General features: G+C 40.4%; 1 protein-coding gene across 4 annotated transcripts in view; it reads left to right on the top strand.

Moving 5' to 3' along the window:
* LOC137959035 (nifU-like protein 4, mitochondrial) overlaps positions 1-23,662 on the top strand; it is a 44,073-nt gene that overhangs the window by 19,730 nt on the left and 681 nt on the right. For 2 of the 4 annotated variants that reach the window (XM_068806302.1, XM_068806300.1), the window contains exons 5-7: positions 5,206-5,309; positions 9,916-10,027; positions 22,675-22,780. In XM_068806302.1, coding sequence (XP_068662403.1) covers positions 5,206-5,309; positions 9,916-10,027; positions 22,675-22,737 — 279 coding nt within the window. In that variant the 3' untranslated portion in view covers positions 22,738-22,780. Of the gene's footprint in view, positions 1-5,205; positions 5,310-9,915; positions 10,028-22,674; positions 23,046-23,662 lie in introns of those variants that run through there. The other 2 variants (XM_068806299.1, XM_068806301.1) reach the window with 1 other exon arrangement.

Raw genomic sequence — 23,662 nt, 5'->3', positions numbered from 1 at the left:
TTAAAAGGTTGGTTAAGACATTCCTCAATGTAAAGTCTTGCAAAAAAAACTAATAAGGGAGTTAGTGAGGTTCAATACGAAGTTACTTCATCATGGATACTGAAGTAATCCAATTGGTAGAACGACGAGCTGTAGCAACTACATGGAAGAATTTTGTATTGCTATCACCCTCCTTTAGCCATTTAAATCTAGCACGTAGCTTCCAGTGGACTCTTTCACTATGTGAATTGTCTTGGAATTTACTTTGAAGCACAATTCTATTGTTGAATTCCGATGGAGAGGGGCTTGGTTGCTCTTCATAATTGTCTAAACCACCAATTTGGGCTAAAAGAGAAGTTTTCTTAGCAACATCAACAACCTGTTGGGTAGCGGACCAAGAACAAAGCTTAGCTTTCAGTAACTTAAGCTTTAGTGGAAGATGCCATCCTCTCGGCCTAGTGATTTGTAGATCAGCCCACCAACTATGCAATAGAGAATCAAATCCCTTATGCAGCAGCCATGAATTTTCAAATCTGAATGGTTTTGGACCCCATTGCACAATTCTGGTATGAAGGAGAATAGGCCGGTGGTCAGATCGGTGCGATTGAGGACTTTCGAGTGGCCTGTTGATAAAGATAAAGCCAATCACCATATGCGAGGGAGTAGTCCAATTTAAATAGAATGAGATTTTACTGTCCATTTGACCATGTTTATGTATTCCCCTAAAGGCTAATATCCTCCAGCTCATTACTTCCAATAAAATCAGGTAATGTGACTATATGGGAGGCTCTTTTGATTACAAAAACGGACAACATTAAACTCGCCATCCAATAACCAAAGAACAAACCATAGCTAAGTGAGGCCATTAAGTTCATGCTAGAAAGCCCTTCAGCCATGATATCTGGTAGGTCCATAGACTCCCACAATTCCCCAAGTCTAACCAATATTTCTATCCCTAATTGTCAACCCAATTGAAGAAATTCCTGGAACATCATCAAGACAATTGATCAAATTGGTGTTCCACATAATTAAAATTCCTCGACTCTTTTAAGCGCTCAAATCTCCCTAGAATTGCTCTCAAACTTGATTTTGAGAAAGCTTTTGACCGAGTCAATTAGAAGTTATTGGACCATCTATTCGGTCAAATGGGCTTTGGTACTTGCTGGCGCTTTTGGATGTGTAGTTGTGTCTCATCAGCATCCTACTCCATCCTGGCTAACGACATCTCTTGTGGCCGCTTCCAAGGCACCCGAGGGATCATACAAGGTGATCCCTTATCGCCCTTCCTATTCACTATCATCGTGGAATCTCTCTCCTCAATGGTCCGGCATGCGAAGTATATTGGCTGGCTCTCCCCATCTCAAACCACACTGACCAAGACATCGCCATTCTGCAATATGCTGACCTACCATCCTATCCGGAGAAGGTACTATGCAGCAAGTTATCCATCTCAAGGCCCTGTTGAACCTCTTTGAGCTCTCTTCTAGCCAGAAAGTTAGTTGAGCCAAATCCTCCATCTCGGGTTACAATGTGGATCAAAATGTCCTTCATTCCATGGCTGCTTACCTCGGCTGCAAGATTGCCAACCTACCCAACTCTTATCTTGGCCTACCTCTGACCAACAACACTCCGCATAAGCATTGTGGGCTCCCATTGATTGAACAAAGGGAAGGCAGGCAAACTCACCCCTATAAAATCTTATCTACATAGATTCCAAGCTACTTCCTCTCCTTATTCCATTGCTTTGTTGCTGTTGCCAATCGTTTGGAATTCCTCGAGTGTCATTTTCTTTGGGGAGGACCAGATGGTGAAAGGAAATATCACCTTGTGAAATGGGTTGACGTCTGTCAACCTATGATTTTTGGTGGTCTCGGCATCAGAAGCATTGCGAGCACCAATTCAGAATACTTAAACGGATATGGTGTTTCAATACCTCTTCTCACTGATGCAGAAGCTTTGGAGGCTTCCAATCTCCTTTCCAGCCTCACTAATGTCAAAATTAGAACCTCCATAGCAAACACTCTAATCGGGACCCCTTGCCCAAAAGGCTCCTTTACTGTTGCTTCTGCCTATCACTACCCAACTTTGCTAGCCTGGTCTCTCCTTGTCCCTCCACGGGCTAAATTCTTCGTTTGATGCGCCTACAGAAACAAGGTCCTCACCTCTGATGCCTTGCTCAGGCTTGGGTCCCAAGTCCCTGACCCGTCTTACCCCTTTTGCCAAAACACTCTAAAATCCGCCATTCACGTGCTACTTCACTACCACTTTGCCCAATCTATCTGGGCCAATGTTTTAAACTGAATTGGCATATAGTTTTGTGTTTCTCTTGATCTCTCATTCATGATACAATCCATCACCAGCTCTCAGCTTCCTAAGCTCGGTAAAATGCTAATCTCCAGCTATGCGGGTCACATTCCTTGGGCTCTTTAGAAGGAGAGGAACAAAAGAAAATTCCAGCTCAAGTCCTCCATTGTTTCTGAGATTGCTGAACACATTGCTGGACAGGTCTCCACATGGCTCCTTATGAAGAAAGAATTCCTCCATCTCAGCAACTCTCATTTCCAGGGGAATTGGCACTTTGTTGCTGCAATGGCGGGGCCCTTTTGTCCTCCCAATATGACTGTCTGGTCACCTCCTCCTGGCCACCTCAAGTTGAACTTTGATGGTAGCGCCTTAGGTTGTCCTGGATATGCGAGGTTTGGCGGAGTAATCCATGATGACAACAGCAGCCTCCTAGTTTCCTTCGGTGGCCCCTTGGGCATATCTGATTCCACCTCGGCTGAACTTGTCGGACTGCTTCACGGCCTTACGATCTACCGGGACCGGTTCTTAGGTCCCCTTATCATTCGGGTGATTTCAAAGTGGTCATTGATTGGTACGCCAAATTGAAGACTCCACCCTTGTGACACTGGGACATCTTTTTAGATATCTGCAATTATCTCTTCCTCCCTTGATTGTACTTGGGTACATGTACTCAGATCTGCCAATCACCTTGCGAACTCTCAAGCTATACGGGGCTCATCCCTCCAAACCCTTGATGCGTTGGGTGCCCCATCTTCTAGGTTGTATATTTTTTATTTTTTGCTTTAATAAATTCACACTTTCCATAAAAAAAAAGGTGAACTGGAGTCCCTCTTGAAGCTTAGCAATCCTACCAATGCGCAGTTTCAAGCGAGATGCTTTACTTCGGACTGTTTTCCAGTCACTATGCTCCTCTTGCCGGTTTGTCCTCAGAATGTCGCTTTGAACGTGATGCTGGTGTTACATTGTTTCTTCCTCAATATTACTTCCTGATCGTTGTTTGCAGTGCTGAGTCGCCTATAGGGTTCCACTCGATCTTCTGCTGTGTTCTATCTGTAACCACTTTTTTCCCTCCATATTGCAGAAACTCATCACCTCTCACGGATGCCCTCGCCACGAACCCTCACACTCGTTTCTTCTCTCCCTCTTCCTCGTTTTTGCATCATTCCTTTGATCTTTCGAGTCCTCTCTTGCATGCTCACATCTTCTTCCTCGATTCTGTTATCTTCCTCGTTTTCTCTCCTTCGCACATTCTCTCTTCCGCAATCTCTCTCTCATCTCGCAACATCTGGTGGCTGGTGAAATTGATTGATCTGGTCGATGACACTTTTCTTTTGATGTTTATTGATTTTGCCACTTTCTTTGTGTTCTTGTTTTATTGCGGTGAAAGTGGCTTTTCCTGTTTTGTGTCTTATAAATTCTTTCTCTTAATGATTCTCAGCATTTTTAAAAAATAGCCCCGTGACAGATGTTATGGCAACATGTCCATCGTTTAGGAAATTCAGAGCAGATTCCCTAGCTAAGGGTGTGGTCTCCCTTCAACAGCTGATTATGAATTTGAGTTTCCCTCCTTTGCCTTAAGTCCTTTATTTTAATTTTTTAATTTTTTTAATTTGTGTTTTATTTTCTTTGTGCGGGTCCAATTTCTATATTTCTGTTTTCTTGTACTAATACAATTATCCATCATTTAGAGAGGTGAAAGATACCACTGAGGGTTGTCAGTTTTTTAATGTGAAGGAAGAAGCTATCAAATCTCCAAGGAGGCTCAGAATGATCAGGACCCCAGGAGACCACCAGTCGTGAAACACATTCAATGATCAAAAGCAGGGAAAAGTGCCCAGAGTAAAGTTGAATGCCTTTAAGAGAATGCCTTTAAGAGGCAGCCAACACCTCGGTCTTGGTGGAGTAAGCAATCTATGCCACTAGGACCAGAAAAAGAGAGGAGTGTGTGACCCTTATTGTTTCTAGTGACACCCACTATTCCAATAGGGCCTCTCTGTATCTAATCCCATTGATAATGGCACATAACTCCGACTCTATGGAGCCTGCAACTCTATGATGGGCATCATATAGCAACTTAATCCTTTCTCATTGTCTTGTATAACACCACAACTTGTTGTATTGGGTTTTCTGATGTATAGAAGCAAGCCAAAGCTGACTTGGATAACTTGCCAATAAGAAGAAGAAAATGTGAAGCCCAAGCCCATCTTGTTTAGTATACAATTTTTTTTTCTGTTATTTTCGTAATAAATGGTGACTTTTTCACCCTTTGTATATAAATAGGGTTATTTTGGTCTTTTTGCATATGTTTGGTTTTGACTATCAGTTTAAGGTTGTGATTGGGTAAGCAATCCTTTAGAAAGAAGAATTCCAGCAGCTATCTTGGCTTTTTTCTTACTCCTTTTTGTACCATTTTAGGGTTTCAGCGAAGAAGCCTTTGATTTCTTGATTATTTGCTTCGACATTTTCCCTTGGAACTTCAATAAAAAATTTGCTTCAGATGGCTAGTTGGTGGAGCCATATTGAGACGTGGACAAGGCCTAGTTTGGGGAAATCATGAGACAAATCACTAGTTTGTTAGATGTTGGGCCCCACTGAATGTAGGGACTTGTGAAAGTATGGAACTTGTTGCAGGCGTCAGCCCATTGCTAACATGCTCTAGAGGGGCGTGTTGAAATTTTGTAGTAATGGTAGCTGGAGAAAAGTTTTACTAATTATTTTCATCAAACACAAGCTATAGATTTGCTTCAGTTCTATTGTTATCATGAAATATGAAGTACTTCGCAGTCAGAAGCCTTAGTTGTCATGAGCAAGGACATTCTAGTAATTGGAATCATGATGTTTTAGTGCGGTTCCTTAATATTGTTCTGCTCTATATATATTAATACATTTGTAGCTAATGACAAATTCTAATGTATTTGGCAGGATGATTCAGAAGTTGTTGCAATGATCAAGGAATTATTGGAAACTCGAATACGACCTGCAGTCCAGGATGATGGTGGTGATATCGAGTACAGAGGTTTTGACCTGTATGTTTCTGTCTGAACTTTTTTTTATACCATTTATGGTATTGTGTTTAATTGTTGGTGCATAAAGCAGTCCTCTAATCTCTACTTTGGGTGATCTAAAATTTGTTGTTTCTGTCTGCTTTTTTTTAATATTTATTTTATTCTGTTTAATTCTGATGTGGTGCATGATGGGATCTTGCAATCTCTACTTTGGGTGATCTAAGCTTCACTGAGTATTCAGGTCTGTGGACCTTGAAATATATAGACTCATAATGTCATACACTGGTAAATTGAATCTTTACCACAGGTTTGTGGAGATCATTGAGAAGGCTACTAGGGAGGTAGGCTTTCCTAATGTTGCTGGAGATTGATTTTCATGTAATTATTGATCTTCCACTATTCTTGTAGTTTAAAACAAAAAACAAATTGACCTTTTTTGACTCTTGATAGCCTTGGGTAAATCCTGATGTGTTACCTGCTTGGTCAAAGACATATGTACTATGTAGATAGCCACACTCGATTGAGTTGGAGATTATTGTAAAGTTGAAACTAATGTTATAAAACCCGGATCGGATCACCCAATTGAACCTTACTTGATTTACGGGTTTCCAAGACAGAGAAAGGAAACAACCCGAGTTAGTTATTGCACAAAGGAAAATTTCCCCCCCTGTAACACAACAAAGGCCAAACTCAAGTGGGAGCTTCTGCAACCTCTACCCTTGTTACCACTGTATGAGGGAGCTTTGCCTCCACCACCACAATCCTTCCCCTTCCATCGGTGAAGGGAAGCAATCCCCTGCCCTTGTTCCCATTGCAAGATGATGTTGTTGGTGAGGGGTTCCCCTCCCCGCCCCTAACTGATATTTCAAATTTCTATTTCTAGTTATGCCATCATAATGATGTCATCTAATTAACCAGCGGTCAAACTGGGTTGAACCTGGCCCAGTCACTTCACTAGGTAACTTTTTATAACATTGGTTGACAGGTTAGGTGAATCCCCCACAATTGTTTGACTTGTCAATGAAGTAATGGATACTGTTTGGGTGCTGTTTTGGGTGGCAAAAGGTTTGGCTGAGTGTTGGCTATACCACTTCTAAAGAAACTTGGCCATTGAGATAGCATTAGAAACCTTAATTATAGTTTAGACTCACAATTCTTTGTACATGTGAGTTTTAGGCCACAAACATATCTTGCCACTAAGTGCTCTTGACATTCTCAAATTCTAAGTTTAGCGATTAACTTATGAAATTCGTTGATATATTCATGAACAGATTGGTTACCTTGATTGAGCGTGGTAACCCTCTCAATCATGGGTTGTTGATAAGTTGAAAGACAAAAAATTCTCATTCATAAGCTGCTTCATGTGTTCCCATGTCTAAACTTCTTTCTGGAAATTTTTGGTGTATGATGAGGATCGCCACCAATTAGCAACTTATCATGACCGCATTTTTTGGAAGCAGCATGCCAAATATAAATGGCTAACTGAGGCGATGGTACCACATGGTTCTTCCATACCCCTCAGCAGGGCATCAAATCAATCAGATCAACTGCCTTCTTATTTATGGGGAATTGATTTCTGAAAGATCGGCTATTACTGATGAGCTTCTAAGGTTTTTTGAAAATCTTTACATTGAAGAAAGTCCCAATAGGCCAAGCTTGCACTGGCTCCCTTTCAAAAAATTACCCAATGACGCCCCTGAAATTCTAGAAGAACCTTTCAGATTCGAGGAGATCGAAGCATCTATCACCACTATGCCAATAGACAAGATGTCTGTATCAGATGGCTTTAATGAGGAATTTTTAAAAATGGCATGGAAATTTCTAAAGGACGACATTGTTGCCATGGTCAATGAGTTCTATTCAAACAACATTACCTATAGGAACATGGGCACCTCCTTTATTGTTCTAGTTCCAAAGAAGGTGAATGCTAAAACTCTGAAGGACTTCATGCCAATTAGCCTCACCTCGGGACCCTATAAGATCTCTTAGCTTCTTGCCACAAGGTCAAACTTAGTTCTGTTCCATCTCATACACCCGTGTTAAACAACGTTTATAAAAGGTCTAAGCATTCTTGACTCATCCCGATGAGGTAGTCTTCCATGTTTTGCTTGAGGTAAACAATGAAGGAGATTAGAAGTGGTAACAGCATCAGCATCTAAGAGGCCTCTCCTAAAGTTAAGGTTCTAGCTGATTTCATTTCTAGCTCCAGCAAAAATTGAGTCCTAGACCAGAATGTCAAGCCTTAGCACAAGATTGAAGAGATACGGCTATTGAGAATTAATGATCTCAGTGCCAAGCCAACGATCCTACCAAAAACTAATATTTCCACACCCAATCTAAATGTTGAAGGCCAAGCCAATTTTAGGATGAATCCTTGCATAGTCTAGAGATAGTCCCCTCTCCTGACCATCAACCAATATTATTAATTCTCACTTTGTGAGCAACGAAGCATCCCCAGAGAGTGTCTTTCTGGGTGTTGACTTTCCAACACCATTTTGCCAAAAGAGCTTGACTCGTGGCTCTAATAAGCACCTTATTTGTTGTGATTCCACACGTCACTCTATTTTTCTAAATGGTGGTTGAACCCATTTTGCACACCATGCCGAAGAAGATGTGAAGATCAGTTCTTCATTCATCAATCCCCTAAGCCATGTTGGCAGGGCAATGCAGGAAAAAAAGAAAATAGGAGGGTATTCCGCTGATAAAGGAGTTGATAAGGATAAAACTTCTAGCCTTAAACAATAGTCTTTGTTTCCAAGTTGAGAAGTCTTTCAAGGCCGATCTAGTAGAGAACATGGGCAGCCCCATATTAGATGCAGGGAGTGTGCCAGCAAAACAACCAAAGGCTTCAGCATAGAGCCAACTCTGACTGGTCAAGGTTAAGCCTATAAATTGCTGATTTGGCGATTAACCTTCTTACTATAAGCTAGTTCAAAGATGCAGGGAGGACAGCCATAGGCGCTGCCGTCAAAATTTAACTTGAGATACCCAGGAGGAGGAGGAGGAGGAGGAGGAGGAGGAGGAGAGGGCCCTGCCATTGCAGCAACAAGACGCCAGTTCCCTCAGAGATGGGAGTTTCTGAGGTAAAAGAATTCTTTCTTCGTGAGGAGCCAAGTGGAGACCTGTCCAGCAATGGATTCAGCAAGCTCAGAAACAGGACTTGAGCTGGAACTTTCTTTTGTTTCGCCCCTTCCAGAGAGCCAAAGGGATATGACCTGCACAGCCAGAGATAAGCAATTTACCAAGCTTGGGAAGCCGAGAGCTGACTAGGGACTGGATCATTGAAGGAAGATCATGAGGGACACCATGCTGATCCTGCTCAGAGGGCTGTCCCAAATTGATTGGGCAAAGTTGCAATGAGTAGCAAATGAGTGGCACTTTCCGGCAAGTTGCGGCAGAAAGGACTGGATGGTTCAGAAACATGTGTTCCGCACCAAAGGCATCGGAGGTAAGGATCTTATTCCAACAAGCACACCAAACAAAACATTTAGCGTGAGGCGGAGCTTGGAGAGACCAAGCCACAGCAGCTGGGTGGTGGGGCCAGGGGTGTTGAAGCCCTGAACGCGGATGTAGACAGAAGCAACAGTAAAAGAACCTTTTGATCAGGGGGTCCATATAAGCGCGTCAGGGTTGGAGGTTCTGATTTTGACACCGACAAGGTCAGATAGGATGCAAGAAGCCTCCAAAGCCTCTGCATCAGTAAGTCCTCTACGGAATTGCAGATTCCATTCACCCGGATGACGCCAAATATCAGCAATCGAGGCTGAAGGGAGGGTGGAGAGCTTTGAGAGAGAGCAAAAGGAGTTCAGTCGCGGCTTTTCTCCCAACTACCAGTCGTACCAGAATTTAGTACGGATGCCATTTCCGGGAAAGCACTTAATAGCACCCGAAAAAGAAGATTTTCCTCCAAATTGGTGAGTCTGTACCGTCTACCCCCATGCAGCCACCAAAGAGCACAAGATCAGCGAAGGAGAAGTGTTGAAGCGCCATAGCCATTTGAGAAGATATGCTGAATTGGTGCCCGAGATGCTTCTGATGCCGAGACCACCAAAAGGTTGGCAAACATCAGACCACTTCACCAAATGTTACATCCGTTCACTGTTGGGACCACCCCAAAGGAAGCATCGTTTGAGGAATTCCAAACTGTTGGCCACGATGACAGGCCAATGGAATAAGTAGAGGAAAAAACTTGGAATCCTATGGAGACAAGATTTAATAAGTGTGAGTTTTCCAACCTTCGAGAGGAATTTGCCCCGCCAAGTAGCAAGTCTACCTTCCATCCGCTCAACGACTGGCTGCTAGCTGTGTTTCCTCAGGGTACCATCAGTCAACGGAAGAGAGGGGGATTTTCTCAATGTTATAACTTGAGATGGAGGACTTGGCCCAGCTGACTTTTTGACTAGAGGAGAGCTCGAAGAGGTTTATCAAGGCCTTGAGCCGGACAATTTGCTTCAAAGTACCCTCACCAAAGAGGATGGTGTCACTATTCTCATTTTAAAAATAAAGTCATTGTTCTTTTACACTCTAGCATCTTTATGGGATTTAATTTTTTTATACAACTGTCGATCTCACTATTTAAAAAAAAAAAAGTGGATGGTATTAAATCAGACATTTTTTGCTTTTTCAGGGACACCGGCATAGTCAAGCTTAGGATGCAAGGAGCCTGCAGTGGTTGCCCAAGCTCATCTGTGACCCTGAAGTCTGGAATTGAGAACATGCTAATGCACTATGTCTCAGAGGTATGCAGCATGCTATTGTTTTCTGCAAACATGTATTCATTGTACCACAATCTGTTTGTACTTGGCAAATAAACTATAGCCTAGTTCAGTAAATTTTTTTTCATGACGTGCCTAGACAATAGAGACATTAGTTAACTCTCTCAGTACTTGTGTTTTGCTCTTTGCTATGTATATCTTCAGATGGCAGTAAAGAAATAGATGGTTAATTTATATCTTCAGAATAGCCTGATCCTATTACCTAATAACAAAGAGTAGAATGACTACTTTGACGAACAAATTGCATTTGTTGTATAATAAAAAACAGTGTGGTCCTTTCATTCTTCAATTTCCCTTTTTGGAATGAATCTCTCACACTCTTATGCATGAACCTGGCTAACGGATGTGTGGACTGTCAGTTTTGTCTCAAAGTGTTCCTTTAAAGTTTAAATCCCTTCCACATCCAGTTGGCAGTCACCAAGAATGCATCGATCAAACAGAGTGTTTGTGTTCGTTAGTGAGAATTCTGACGTTTTAGTGTGTGTATAGAAGCAGCTAGCGAAGAAGAGAGGCGATTAGTGTGAGCTGCGTGGAGATGAAGTAATGGAACATGAGAGAAGAGTGAGGAAAGAAGATTACCTCACCCATCCCCATCTCTTATCTATATAGAATCAAAATCAAGTTGAAATTACAACTCTTCTTATTATAGGAGGCGACTCATGCAAATAGAAAGCATAATTAAACTCATAATAAGTCCCTAACCTCCTCTCATAATAAACCCCTAACGTCCTACTTTTCTCACTTTCTCCTTCAAGGTGGAGCATAATTGGCATACATGCCCAGCATGTTAGTAAAAATATCAAATTGGCTTTTTGGAAGGTTCTCGGTGCAGAAATTACCTAGTTAATTCACTGAACAAACATGAGTAGCTATCCAGCTCTTTACTACTACATCTTTGATGAAGTCCACTTCAATGTGAGTGATTCTCTCATGAAACATTGGATTGTTGGCTATATAAATAGTTTTGATTATCACATGCCATCTACATTGGCTTGAGTGTTGGAAACCCAAACTCTGCTAGCATAGACTTTACATATCATCTTACATGTTGTATGTGTCATTGCTCTATATTCTTTCTACACTCTATTTGACGATTATAGTTGCTTCTTACTCTTCCAGGACGTGTGTTTACCTCCCATGAACACAGTAACTATTGGTAGACTTTCTATCGAGTCGACACCTAGCATTAGCTTCTGAAAATCCGGGAATTGTAACATACCACTCCTTCTATAATGCAATCTTTTTCCAGGAGCACCCTTCAAGTACTGTAAAATTCTATGCGACACCTATAGAAGAACCTTCTGCGGGCTTTCTATAAAGTGGTAGTAAACCTGACTATGCTCATGGCAAACAAAATATCTGGTCTTGTTACTATGGCATATATGAGCTTACCGACCAACGTCTGTACAATGTCTTACCAGTATGCATCGTAGTTGGATATCTGTAGTAGCACCTACAAAAACTGTCTCATTCAACAAATGAGTCACATATTTGCAATGACACTACATTTCATATATATATATATATATATATATATGCATTGACACTAAAAACTACCTGGTTTTCTTCTTGCAACATCAATGCCAAGAAAATACTTGTGCTCCCAAGTCCATGGTTTGAAAGGGTCCTTTGATATGAGCTTTGACATATGCAATACCTTTAACATTATCCCCTTAAACAATGATGTCATCCACATATACAATTACGTGCTAGATCACGAAGGATAACAGACAATGGTCAGAAGTAGAGTGAACACATCCAAATGCCATAATCTCTACACTAAACTTATCTAACCAGGTTCTAGGACTGTTTCAACTCATACAGTGCCGTCTTAAAACAAACACCTTGTTTTCCTCCTCGTGAACAACGAACTTGAGAAGTTGTTGCATAACTTCATTACATAATTCCCCCCAAGGCATTCTTGACTTCTAATTGGTAAATCACAAAGAGCAAAATCTGCACTGAACTAAGTCTAGCCATTGGGGAGAAGGTCTCAAGATGATCCACCCACATTTCTAAGTATATCCCTTAGTTACCAATCTGGTTTGTATGTATGGACCGAACCATTAACTTTATATAGAATAGTGGATTCCCACTGACAACCAACTATATCTGCCTTTGGAGGAGAGCACATAAAATCCATCTCTCAAGACAGAAGAGCAGCCATCTCTCTGGTGTAGGTACTAGGTACGAGATATGTAAAAACAAAGGATTTTGGTAGTGGAAGAGGAGAAAATTAAGAGGAAGAGAAATGAAGAGAGAAAGAAAAGAGAGAGAGAAAGCTTAATTGGTTTAGGATAAGAATTACAAAAATGCCCCTATACACTTAATAAAGCTTATTCTCCTTATATCTCCCTAACTATGTATCCTATGTGTATGAAAATTTAACCAAACTCAACGCATAGAACAATATTACATATAGAAATTTAACCACAGAAGTGTGAAATGACCAAAATACTCCTATATATATTTTCTAACACCCCCTCGAGTTGGAGCATATATATCCAGGAGTCCTAGCTTGTCACAAAATGATAGAAACTCTCGCTTGTCGAAGGCCATGGTGAAGATATCTCCCAACTGGATTTCCATATCGGACAAATGGAGTACCTTCTTCTTCATCACAACATCTCGAATAAAGTGGGAATCCTTTCATGGAAAACTAGATTGCTTGCAATGAAGATCGCGGTCTGATTCTCACAAAACATAGTCAACGGTTCACCCTGGTTGAAACCCAATTCTTGTGAGATTGATCTGACCCACATCAACTCACTCACTGTATGAGCCCTTGCCCCGTATTCAACTTATGTGCTAGACCGGCTACAATATTTTGCTTTTTACTTTTCCAACTGACCAAGTTGCCTCCTAAGAAGATTGTACCCAAGGTTGACTTCTTGTCTAGTTTGGACCCAGCATACTCTGCATCAGAGAAAGTCTCTTTCTTCATATGGTTATTGGGTCTACAGAAAAGACCTTATCGTGGTGCTCCTTTCAGATACCTCAAAATTCTTTCTACAACTTCTAGGTGTATTTTGCGATGATGTTCCATGAACTGGCTTACTACACTTACTACAAAAGAGATCAGGTCTTGTAATTGTCGCATAAATTAACTTGCCCACTAACCTCCGATATTGTGTTATGTCAGTTAATTCGGCACTCTGATCATCGTAAAGATCATGTCTCATTTCCAGTGGAGTATCAGCTAGTTTTGCTCCCAACAAACCATACACCTAAAGCATATCAGTTATATATTTGCCTTGTGTCATCACAATGTCTTTTTTACTTTTCGCCACTTCAATGCCCAGAAAATATTTCAACAATGACGATAACCAAGCAACAAGCGAAAAAGTTTCAAACACATCAATGCCAAATATTTGAGTATACTCCTTGGCAACTAACTTACTTTATACCGCTCAATAGAACCATTTGCATTATATTTAATGGTATAAAGTCATCGGTAGCCAACAACTTTTGCTCTTGATGGTAAATCACACAGTTGCCAAGTGCCCTGATCTATCAATGCCTCCATTTCAACATCCATAGCTTGCTTCCAATGAGGAGATAAAATAGCCTCCTACACTGAAGAAGGAATAGTGCAGGTAGAGATGAACAAAACAAAATTTTTATAGGTGTCAGATAAGGAACTAAGAGATACAAAGTGAGATAAAGGATACCGCATACTTTTCTTGACACCTTTCTTGAGTGCAACTTGAAGGTGTAAATCGCTACCGTCAGGATCCTTAGACGATTCAGAGTCTTGGTCCAGTGTGAGAGATGAATCTGGAGTCTGTGGCGAGACTTCTTTCCTGCGTTTATATACCCGTAAAGGTTTCTCAACAGTGACAACTTGTAAAGGTCCAATAGGCTCATCAATTGGTATCGGGATAACTGGTGTAGGACCAGGTGATATAATAGGATCTGAGGATAACGATGCAGAGGAAAGAACTTCACATCCTCAAAGAAAGTAACATCTGTAGACATGAATTTTTTTTAGTGGATGGGCAAAAACATTTTTATCCTTACTGTGTGCGAGAGTACCCCAAAAATATACATTTAACTACTGTAGGTGACAACTTATTCCTGGAAGGTCCCAACACATGTAAAACAAATACAACCAAAACTCGGTGAGAGATATGAAATAATGGTGTTGACGGCAAAAAGACCTGCATAGGAATTTTGCCTTCTAAGACAGAAGAAGGCAGTCTATCAATCAAGAAATAGGCAGTAAGAACAACATCACCTCAATAAGACGGGTACATTCATATATATCATTATTGTCCGAGCAACCTCCAATAAATGGCGATTCTTACTTTTTGCTATGCCATTTTGTTGAGGGGTAAAGACACATGATGTTTGATCAATAATTCCTTGATTTCGACAAAGAAAAAATCTGAAATTTATGACTCATGAACTCGAGGTCATTTTCAGTACGTAAAATATAAAGTGAGGCAACAAATTGATTTTTATTTCATTGAAGAAAAAATTTGAATACATCAAAGGCCTCATATTTTTCCTTAAGGTAAATTCAAATGCACTACTAAAATCATCAATAAAAGAAATAAAGTACCTATGACCAAACTGACTAATCATAGAACAAGGACTCCAGATGTCAGAGTGTACAATCTCAAATATATGTCTGGATTTGTAAGATGATATTGGAAAAGAACTTTTGTGATGCTTGCCCATTTGACACGACTTGCACTGAAAAGAAAGATTCTAATCAAATGATATCTGAAGTGTTCTCTAATCCTTTCCAGAGGAGACGTCGACAGATGGTGTCAATCCTATTGCAAATGGAGGCCGGACAGTGCATGAATGATAATAAATAGTTTGGCAGTCCTGCCAAACAAGACTTAAGGAGAGTAAGTTGCCTAGAAGTAAATAAAAGCTTGCCCCTCCAAGTAGCTAGCCTCTTCTCAAATTTCTCAATGAGGGGGGACAAAGCGTCCCCGAAGACCGAGAGTCAAAGAGTGGTAGTCCAAAATATGTAGCTGACAAATTTCCCATTGAGCACCCTAAATAGTAAGCCATGCCCTGAAGCACCGGTGAGTCGATATGATAGCCTAGGAGGGTAGTTTTCTTCCAGTTAATATTCTGACCAGAAGCCAGTTCAAGGAATAGAGATCGTGGAGGATTTTCTGCCTTTGGAATTGGGAAGCACCGATGTTATTTTGGGTGTACAATGGTTGGAGACCTTAGGAGGAACGTATACAAATTGGAAAACCCATGTTATGAAGTCTAGATTGGGTAATGAGACGGTGGTGTTACAGGGAGATCCCTCCTTGCTCAAAACTTTGGTTTCACTCAAGGCGATTATGCGTACTATCAAGCATGAGGGACATGAGGTTTTTGTGGAGTTGGGATGTACCCCAATGACAGCATCACGACATCGATGGTGAAGAGAGTTTTGGCGAAGTTTGGGGATGTTTTTGCTATGCCCTAAGAGTTACCACCAAAACGGGAAAAGGAACATGCCATAACTTTGAAGGATGGAGCTTCACCTGTGAGTGTTCGTCCATATCGGTACCCCCAAATACAGAAATATAAAATAGAGAGATTGGTGGGAGAAATGTTGGCTGCTGGAATAATACAGCCTAGCACTAGCCCTTTTTCAAGTCCCGTGCTCTTAGTCAAAAAGAAAGACGGAAGTTGGAGATTTTGTGTGGACTATAGAGCCCTTAACAAGGAAACTATTCCGGATAAGTTTCCTGTTCCAGTGATCGATGAGTTGTTAGATGAGCTTCATGGAGCACAAGTCTTTTCAAAGTTGGACTTGAAGTAGGGATACCACCAAATCATAATGAAAGCAGCTGATGTGCACAAGACAGCTTTCCGGACTCATGAAGGACACTATGAATGCACCAGCTACATTTCAATCCTTTATGAATGAGGTATTCAAACCCTTTCTCCGGTGATTTGTATTGGTATTTTTCGATAATATTCTGATATATAGTCCAAGTTGGAGTGCTCACTGTAATCATTTAGTGGTTGTTTTGAAGAAATTAAAAGAACATAGATTGTATGCTAATTCTACGAAGTGTTCTATTGGGAGAGAACATATTGAATACTTGGGACATATCATCTCTAGAGAGGGGGTGTCAGTTGATCCTAGTAAGATACAGGCTATGGTTGATTGGCTAGTACCAACCATACTTAAGGAATTAAGGGGTTTCCTTGGTCTTACAGGACACTACTGGAAATTTGTTTCGGGTTATGGAGATATTGCTAGACCCTTGATGGATCAATTCAAAAAAGATATATTTGGGTGGTCAGATGAAGCAACCCTGAAGCGTTTGAAGGAAGCCATGACTACGGTACCAGTTTTAGCTCTACCTGATTTTTTGAAGCTGTTTATTGTGGAGACTGACGCTTCTGGATATGGGCTAGGGGCTGTTCTACTGCAAGATCAACGGGCGGTTACATTTTTTAGTCAAGTATTGAGTGAACGAGCCCAACTGAAGTCTATTTATGAAAAAGAGCTAATGGCGTCCTTACCTGCTTGGAAGGAGGTTTTTTGTGAGATAGTTGATTCGATTGCATGGGGTACCCAAGTACTTGGGTAAGGTGTTTATGAGTCATTTCTAGCAAGAACTCTTTCATCTCCAAGGGACTGATTTGAGACACAGCACCGCCTCCCACCCTCAAGCAGATTGTCTGTCTAAAGTGGTTAACAGGTGTTTGGAGACCTATCTTCGATGTTTCGCTTCTGACAAACCAAAAACTTGGGCGGAATACTAGTATAACGCCAGCTTCCATTCTTCTACGGGCACCACTCCAATCCGAGTCTTATACGGACGTGACCCTCCTTCCTTATTGCACTATAAGTCAGGGATAGCTATAGTTTTTTAAGTCGAACAGATTTTAGAGGAACGGGATGCGTATCTTGACGATTTGAAGATGCAATTACTGCGGACTCAGTAGAGACTAAAGGCCATGGCTGATCTTAAAAGGAGGGATGAAGAGTTTCAGGTTGGGCATCGTGTGTTTGTAAAACTCAGACCCTATCGGTAACGCTCCTTGGCCACTCGGCACAATGAGAAGCTGGCAGCACGTTTTTATGGACCTTTTGAAGTGGTGTCACGAGTTGGAAGAGTTGCTTACAAACTGCAACTCCACCAGTCATTCGTGAATCCGGTGTTTCATGCTCCCAACTTCGTCGAGCAAAACGAAATCACATTCATCTTCAATTCTTCCTCCACAATTGACTACTGAATTAGAGATGTTGGTTGAACCTGCTGCCATTTTGAATATATGAATAGTGGAAAAAAATGGGCAGCAGCAGTTGGAGGTTTTGGTGCAATGGAAGGGCCTACCAGAGTTTGAAGCCACTTGGGAGGATTTTGAGGCAATTAGGCTCCAGTTTCCAGCTTTTCACCTTGAGGACAAGGTGAAAGTTTGGGCGGGGGGTAATGATAGATCCCAAATTTGTTTTACTTACTCTAGAAGGAGTAAGCAGCAATTGAAGGATAATTAGAAGAATTAACAGTTGATTAATGAGGACAGGGCTATTTTTGGAATTTTACTGTTTTAAGTGGTTACGGTGATCGTGGGGGAATATAGGTACAGTAGAGAGAAAGAATGGGGATTTTTGCGATTCGTTCTTTAGAGCCTTGCTCAGGGAGAGTGCTGGTCTCTCGAATACCAGTGCCTATGTTTGTTGATTTTATTTTGAGTTCGACAGTGGATTTTTCGCATTTCCTTCTATTGTATTCGCACAAAGTTTGATTACGGCTATCGGAGGTCTATCATCGCTATCGGGGTGACATCGTCTGCTCAAGGTTGGTTTATTTCTCTCGATTTCGGCAGTGAATGCTCATCGTTTCTTTCCCTTTTGCTAGAAAATTTTCATTACGGTTATCGGGTTACATCACTTTCCTAATTGACATGGCTCACAAATATGGTGATTAGTAGACTTCAAAGAGGGACAGAAGCTTTAACTTTGACAAGAGGAGGGTGTCCCAACTGAAGATGCCAGTGCAAAGGTGTATGGAAGGTTTGCAATGCTCATGATGTAGACTCTCTTTGCTTAGCTAGGTAATACAAACCTCCTCATTCAGGCTTTCCAAAAATCATTTTTCTCATCTTGAGATCCGTAAAATACTCTCCAAGGAAAGAATCTTATAGAAAAATAGAGATGTTTGGTCAATTAGCTAACGGAGAGTAAGTTCAATGAAAATTATGGAACATATAATACATAGTGGATTGTGTTGGTCTTATGATCCCTATTTAGATAATTTATGATAACAAACACTTAAGTTACTAATAATGTGCATTAAGAATGACTTGCAACTCATAAAGCCCCAAAGAAATTTTTTTGGCAATATGACCGATCGAATGACTCATAAAAAAGAGGGACAAATGTACATCATCCAAATGGTCTAGCAGCACCATTGACCAAGCAAGGGAGCTCAAAACAGTAAGCAAGCAAGCCCCATTAAAGAAAGAGAAGAAAAGACCGGGAAAGATGAAAACAAAGCCAAGTAAAAAAGGTTGTCCAACAGACCAGTCTCGTCCAACTAGATGCTCAGAAAGAAAAGCAGCAGTGAAGAAGAAGGAAAGAAAAAGGAAAAGAAGAAAAGAAGTCATGCAAAGCAAGTCTTCCAACTAGAGCAGGGTCGACCGGATGACCCATGTAAACAAGCCCTAAAAGGAAGAAGGTATGAGATAGAAGGTCAACCATTCAAGTTAGATCAATTAGATGTTGCATAGAAAAAGGCCCGAGAGGAAATGGTGAAGGCCAACAAGTCGACTCTCTCTCGACCAACCGACTAGAGATAGAGAAGTCTTTGTTGAAAGTTGTATGTTAACACAACCAAACAATGAAGGTGCGTGAAGCTCTAACAAGAAAGTTGACCGACTGATATCAAGTCGATCGAACAAATGGAGGCAAAAATCTTTGTCCAGAGACATTTTCCCAACTCATTGGAGACCAATTCAAATGAAGCCGAACGAGAAAGAAGCACCCAATGAAGATCGATTGACTAGGAGTAATTAACAAGATTGATTGCTCCGCTTTGGCCAAGACAAGTCTTCAAAATCTACAAGTGACCTATCTATGTGATTAACAACTCATAACAAAACATTTGAGTATTTTCTCATGAATTTTAATTCAGATTTTTCGAGATTTCAAGAAAGACAAAATGTTTCTTTCCAAGCTCAACGGTTTGAAGTTTAAATGTTGATAAGTTACTAATTAAGTCGATTTTGCACCAAGATTTGTTGCTCTCGACTCCCAAGCCAAAAATGACCACTCTTAAGCATTCTAGGAATTTGAAACTGAATTTGGAGGTATGAATCGTGATTTGAAGAACCACCTGAAAAACTAAGTACTTCTTGTGCTTATTTTAATTTAACGTCTCGTTTGCTTAGCTTGATTCTTGCTAGATCTTGTGCTTACTTTGAAATCACATTGATCGTTCTAGCAAGAGCAAATCTGAAGTAGCATTTGCATTCATCTAAAATTATTTGGGGAATTTTAAGGGGAGTTTGGTGGACTATTTTCAAAATCTATGTATCATTGAACTTAGGGGTGGCACTAAGTCATCAAATCGACTTGCAAGCTGCTTGGAGCTCAGCTTAAGACAAGTTCAGCTCGATTCATAGCTCGAGTTGAGGTCAAACTTGGAATAAGGCTCATTAAGCATAACAAACCGTGCTCAAGATTTTCCAAACTCAATTTGTTGCCTCATGAGTCAAGTCGTTACCATATATTTTCTTACAAAAATAGGTTTACCCTAATTGCTTTTATCAGTTCCCTCTTCAGTTGAATGGTGATTGCTCATATTTCCCTCACTTAAAGACAATCGGTTGTTCAACACTTTTGGGTCTCTCAACATCTAACGTTGCTACTTGCCAATGGAATATAAATTATTGATGGAGAAGTTTCTCTTTCTATTAGGTCTATTAAGCTGGCTATTGTACATTGATATGCTCTGTAAGCAAAGTCTTGGACTCCTTTGCAATAGCATGCAGTTCAATGGTACTGAGCTCATCACCAAATCCTCCCTATTCATTTTGTAATTTTTTATTTTTGTAATTTTAACTATATGTTGAGCACGAGCTTGAACTCATTTAAAACTTTTTGAGCTCAAGCTTGAGTTCAATTTAAGGCTCGAGCTCGAGCTTGAAGTCTTCAAGGTCCAAGCCAAGCTCAAACCTGGGTGGCTTAGGTTGGATAAATAATCAAAATTGGGTAGTTTGATAAATAAATATGGAAAGTGGGTATTTAGTTAATTAAAAAATTTTAACCAGTTATTTTGATAAAATCTCCTTCTGTTTATAATGTTTGTTACAATCAAAATCATACTTAACTAAACTATCCAAGTCTCAATTACACCCAACTTAAACATACTATAATAAGAGACTAAAGACATGTAAACAACTCAATAACTAAGAATTTTTTTTTAATAAGGATAATCCGCACGTTACCTTAATTACTCTACCTCTTAATTTCCATTCTTGGTTAATGTGAGTTTCATTTTCCTTCTTTGAGCTTCATCCACTTTGTGAGACTTCCTTCCTCATGATACTCTGGTTAGACTCAAAACTTTTTCTTTCACAAAGTGTACAAATAATACTCGAGGCTTATTTTATTCCTGTGAAATTCTCTTCTTGAGGTCTTGCCAAATATCATTAGCCATCTTATGATAGTTAATCTCATTATATATGTTTGGACCATATTGTTAATCAACCAAGACATAGCTTGGAAGTTTTCTGCCCTCCAAGCAACAGAAGCATTGGTGGGAGGAACCTTTTTGAGGTGCTCTTTCCTAGCCTCGACATTGATTTCAACTGCTAGGGACTGCATAAGGAATTTTTTTTATTAAGTTTGATAATTGTGATTGGACCAAATTGTCTATCCTTATTATGAGATTTATCCGCATTTGCTGCTGGTGGCACAATGTCAGCACTACTTCCTGCATATTGCACAACGCTACTTGGTTGAACGTATGTGACTGAGGAGGTTAAGCTCGAGATAAAAACACTCAACACGCATAGCTTGAGACACTGCACAAGACACCGATGCATTAAGAGAAAAAGACTCCTTTCCAAACTAGATTGACGTGAAACCTAACCTTGCACACATGCAACACCCAGATGGAAGCACTCTTGCACAAACCAAAAACTAAACTTCCACAGACGGAAGCACTTCCCTACAATGAGAAATAGGGTTCAAGCACCAAGCTTCTCCAAACAGCTCCCCTATGAGGAAGGACTTCAACTTAACCTAGGCATGGAAGCGTTTCCAAGGCTTCTACTTCATCAGCCAAACACGATTGTACTCAAAGGCCGGGAGACTCACCAGAAACTTGTCAAACATGAGGAATCTGGCACAAAAACAAAAAATCTTCACGTTTGCTGTCTTTTTTCAGTTTCTTCTCTTCAAATGTTGTTGTAAGTCTGATGTTTTTGTGTGTATAAAAGCAGCACCTAAATGAGAGAGAAAAAAGGAGAGGAGAATTAGGGAGTTTCGAGAAGATGAAAGTAATGGAACAGGAGTGAAGTGCGAGGAAAGAAGATGATAGATGGGCGTCTGGTCAGGTTTCACGAGGAACCCAACTCGACCCAACAGGAGTGAAGAGTGAGGAAAGAAGATGATAGATGGGCGTCTGGTCAGGTTTCATGAGGAACCCAAAGGTTCAAGTTTTTGGTTTCATGCTGCATGTCAGGGATTGTGAAGGGAAAAAACTAGCCTAGTTTCGGGTCGGGGATGGGTTTCCCCAAACCTGACCCACGGGGACGAAATAGGGATATAAAACGGGGTTGGGACGTGTCGGCTTTACGGGGATGGGCGAGCGGGAATGGGTCAGGTTTACTGGGATGGGGTGGAGATGGGTCATGTTTAAGTTGGGTTTACGGGGATGAGTCGAGGACGGGGATAGTGATCAGGTTGGAGTCGGGTTCAGGTTTCAGGAAACTCATCCCTTGCTCTTATTTATATATAATCTCAATCAACATGAAATTAAAGAACTCATTGTTAAAGGAGGAAAATCATGCAAATATAAAACATAATAAAAATCATAATAAGCCCCTAACGTTCCCTCATAATAAACCCCTAGCTTCCTACTTGCTCATAATTTATCAAGCTTTTATCTTTTATAAAAGTGCTGCTAATTGTTCCAAAAATTCGTCTTCATTACTCATCTGTGGCCATTTACAAGAAAGGTGTGTGAGTTGAAGTCTTACACAGATTGGACTTGCATTCACTTCTGACAGATTCTCATTTTTGGCTAGCATGTCAACTTTTCCCAATAAGTTGATGTAGGAAGAAATGTTTGAACTCTGGGGAACAATTAATATTTCATCTTTAGTCTAAACTGCCTTTTACTAATAGGTTTTTACACTTCTCTTTTGCACTTTTGGTCAAGTTGGTTACAATCATGATTTCCTTTTTATCTGTTAATCATTCTAAGTTTTGAGAAAGCTTCAATTACTCTTCTTCTATTAATGTGTGTTATTTGACCTGCTGAACATTGTGAGTAAAACCAGCTGTTACTGTCATAAATCCTGTCTATATCTACAAGGGAGAAGACTGATAATAATAATATGAAGAGAAGAGATGCTCTTTCTGAAATGTGGTCCATGTTAGTGATGTTTCCTTGCATTCTGGACAGGTCAAAGGCGTGGAGCAAGAGTTGGATGATGAGGATGCTGCAATTTCTGGCCAAACTGATTAAACCACAAGGAAGAGGGTCTCATCATCAACTTGGACAGTCCAAGGTATCATCTTTTTCATACCTTGAATCCTAGTCTTGTGCTTTCATATAATGATGCAAAGAAGGCTTATATAACACTGGTTTAGATACAATTGCACTTATAACAGTGTATAACAAAAAAATTTGCTCCCTTTTTTCCTTGTATATTGTGATTTTCTTTCTTTTGGAATAAACATGAGTTGTCATATTTTGTAACGTCAGCTTGTTGCTTCTATACCTCCTTTAAGCGTTTATAACATAATTGGTCCATTCTACTTTGTTATGCATAAGAGATGTTCATCCTTGTTTCTGGGGGCAGTTAATTTGGTAGCTTGGACATATGAGATGATAGATTACCTTCCATTCGAGGGTCTGGATTTGCTATTTGTTACAGTGACCAACCCATCAAATCAATGTAAACAGTGTGAGGGATTTAAATGACTGTGATATATTTGTGTCATCTGTATCTCAGAAAACTACTTACCTGATACAATTTCTGGTGTTGCCGAAATTTTGGTCATGCTTGTAGCAGTGGATTAGATTTGAGATTTTAGGAAAAATGAGAGAAAATGGAGAGAGAACACACCTAGAGTTTGGCGTCAAAGGAGAAGCTTGACCCCTCTTTCTCAAATACTCTTTCATCAGTTCAGTATTTTATACAATTGCAACAGCCCTCCTGATGTGACTACACAAATATTCACTGAAGTCGTCTGGTTGAATTATCTTAGTACCACTTCTTTTTTAAATGCTTATTACCACGGCTAATGGCATTCCTTTTTACTACAAATCGACGGCCCCTGAGCGTACATGTCAAGAGTGTCTTAGCTTGTTATAAAAATGATAAACTAGTAAATAATGCAATGCCTTTGTAAATACATTTACCTAGTTGGTTTTATGTATAAACTCT

The sequence above is a fragment of the Aristolochia californica genome, unplaced genomic scaffold, assembly GCF_029961685.1.
Source record: "Aristolochia californica isolate CCGP_79_NKW_82.1479 unplaced genomic scaffold, dmAriCali1.0.hap1 SCAF_3, whole genome shotgun sequence".
Taxonomy (NCBI): Eukaryota; Viridiplantae; Streptophyta; class Magnoliopsida; order Piperales; family Aristolochiaceae; genus Aristolochia; species Aristolochia californica.
This window is presented reverse-complemented; position numbering and strand designations above follow the sequence as displayed.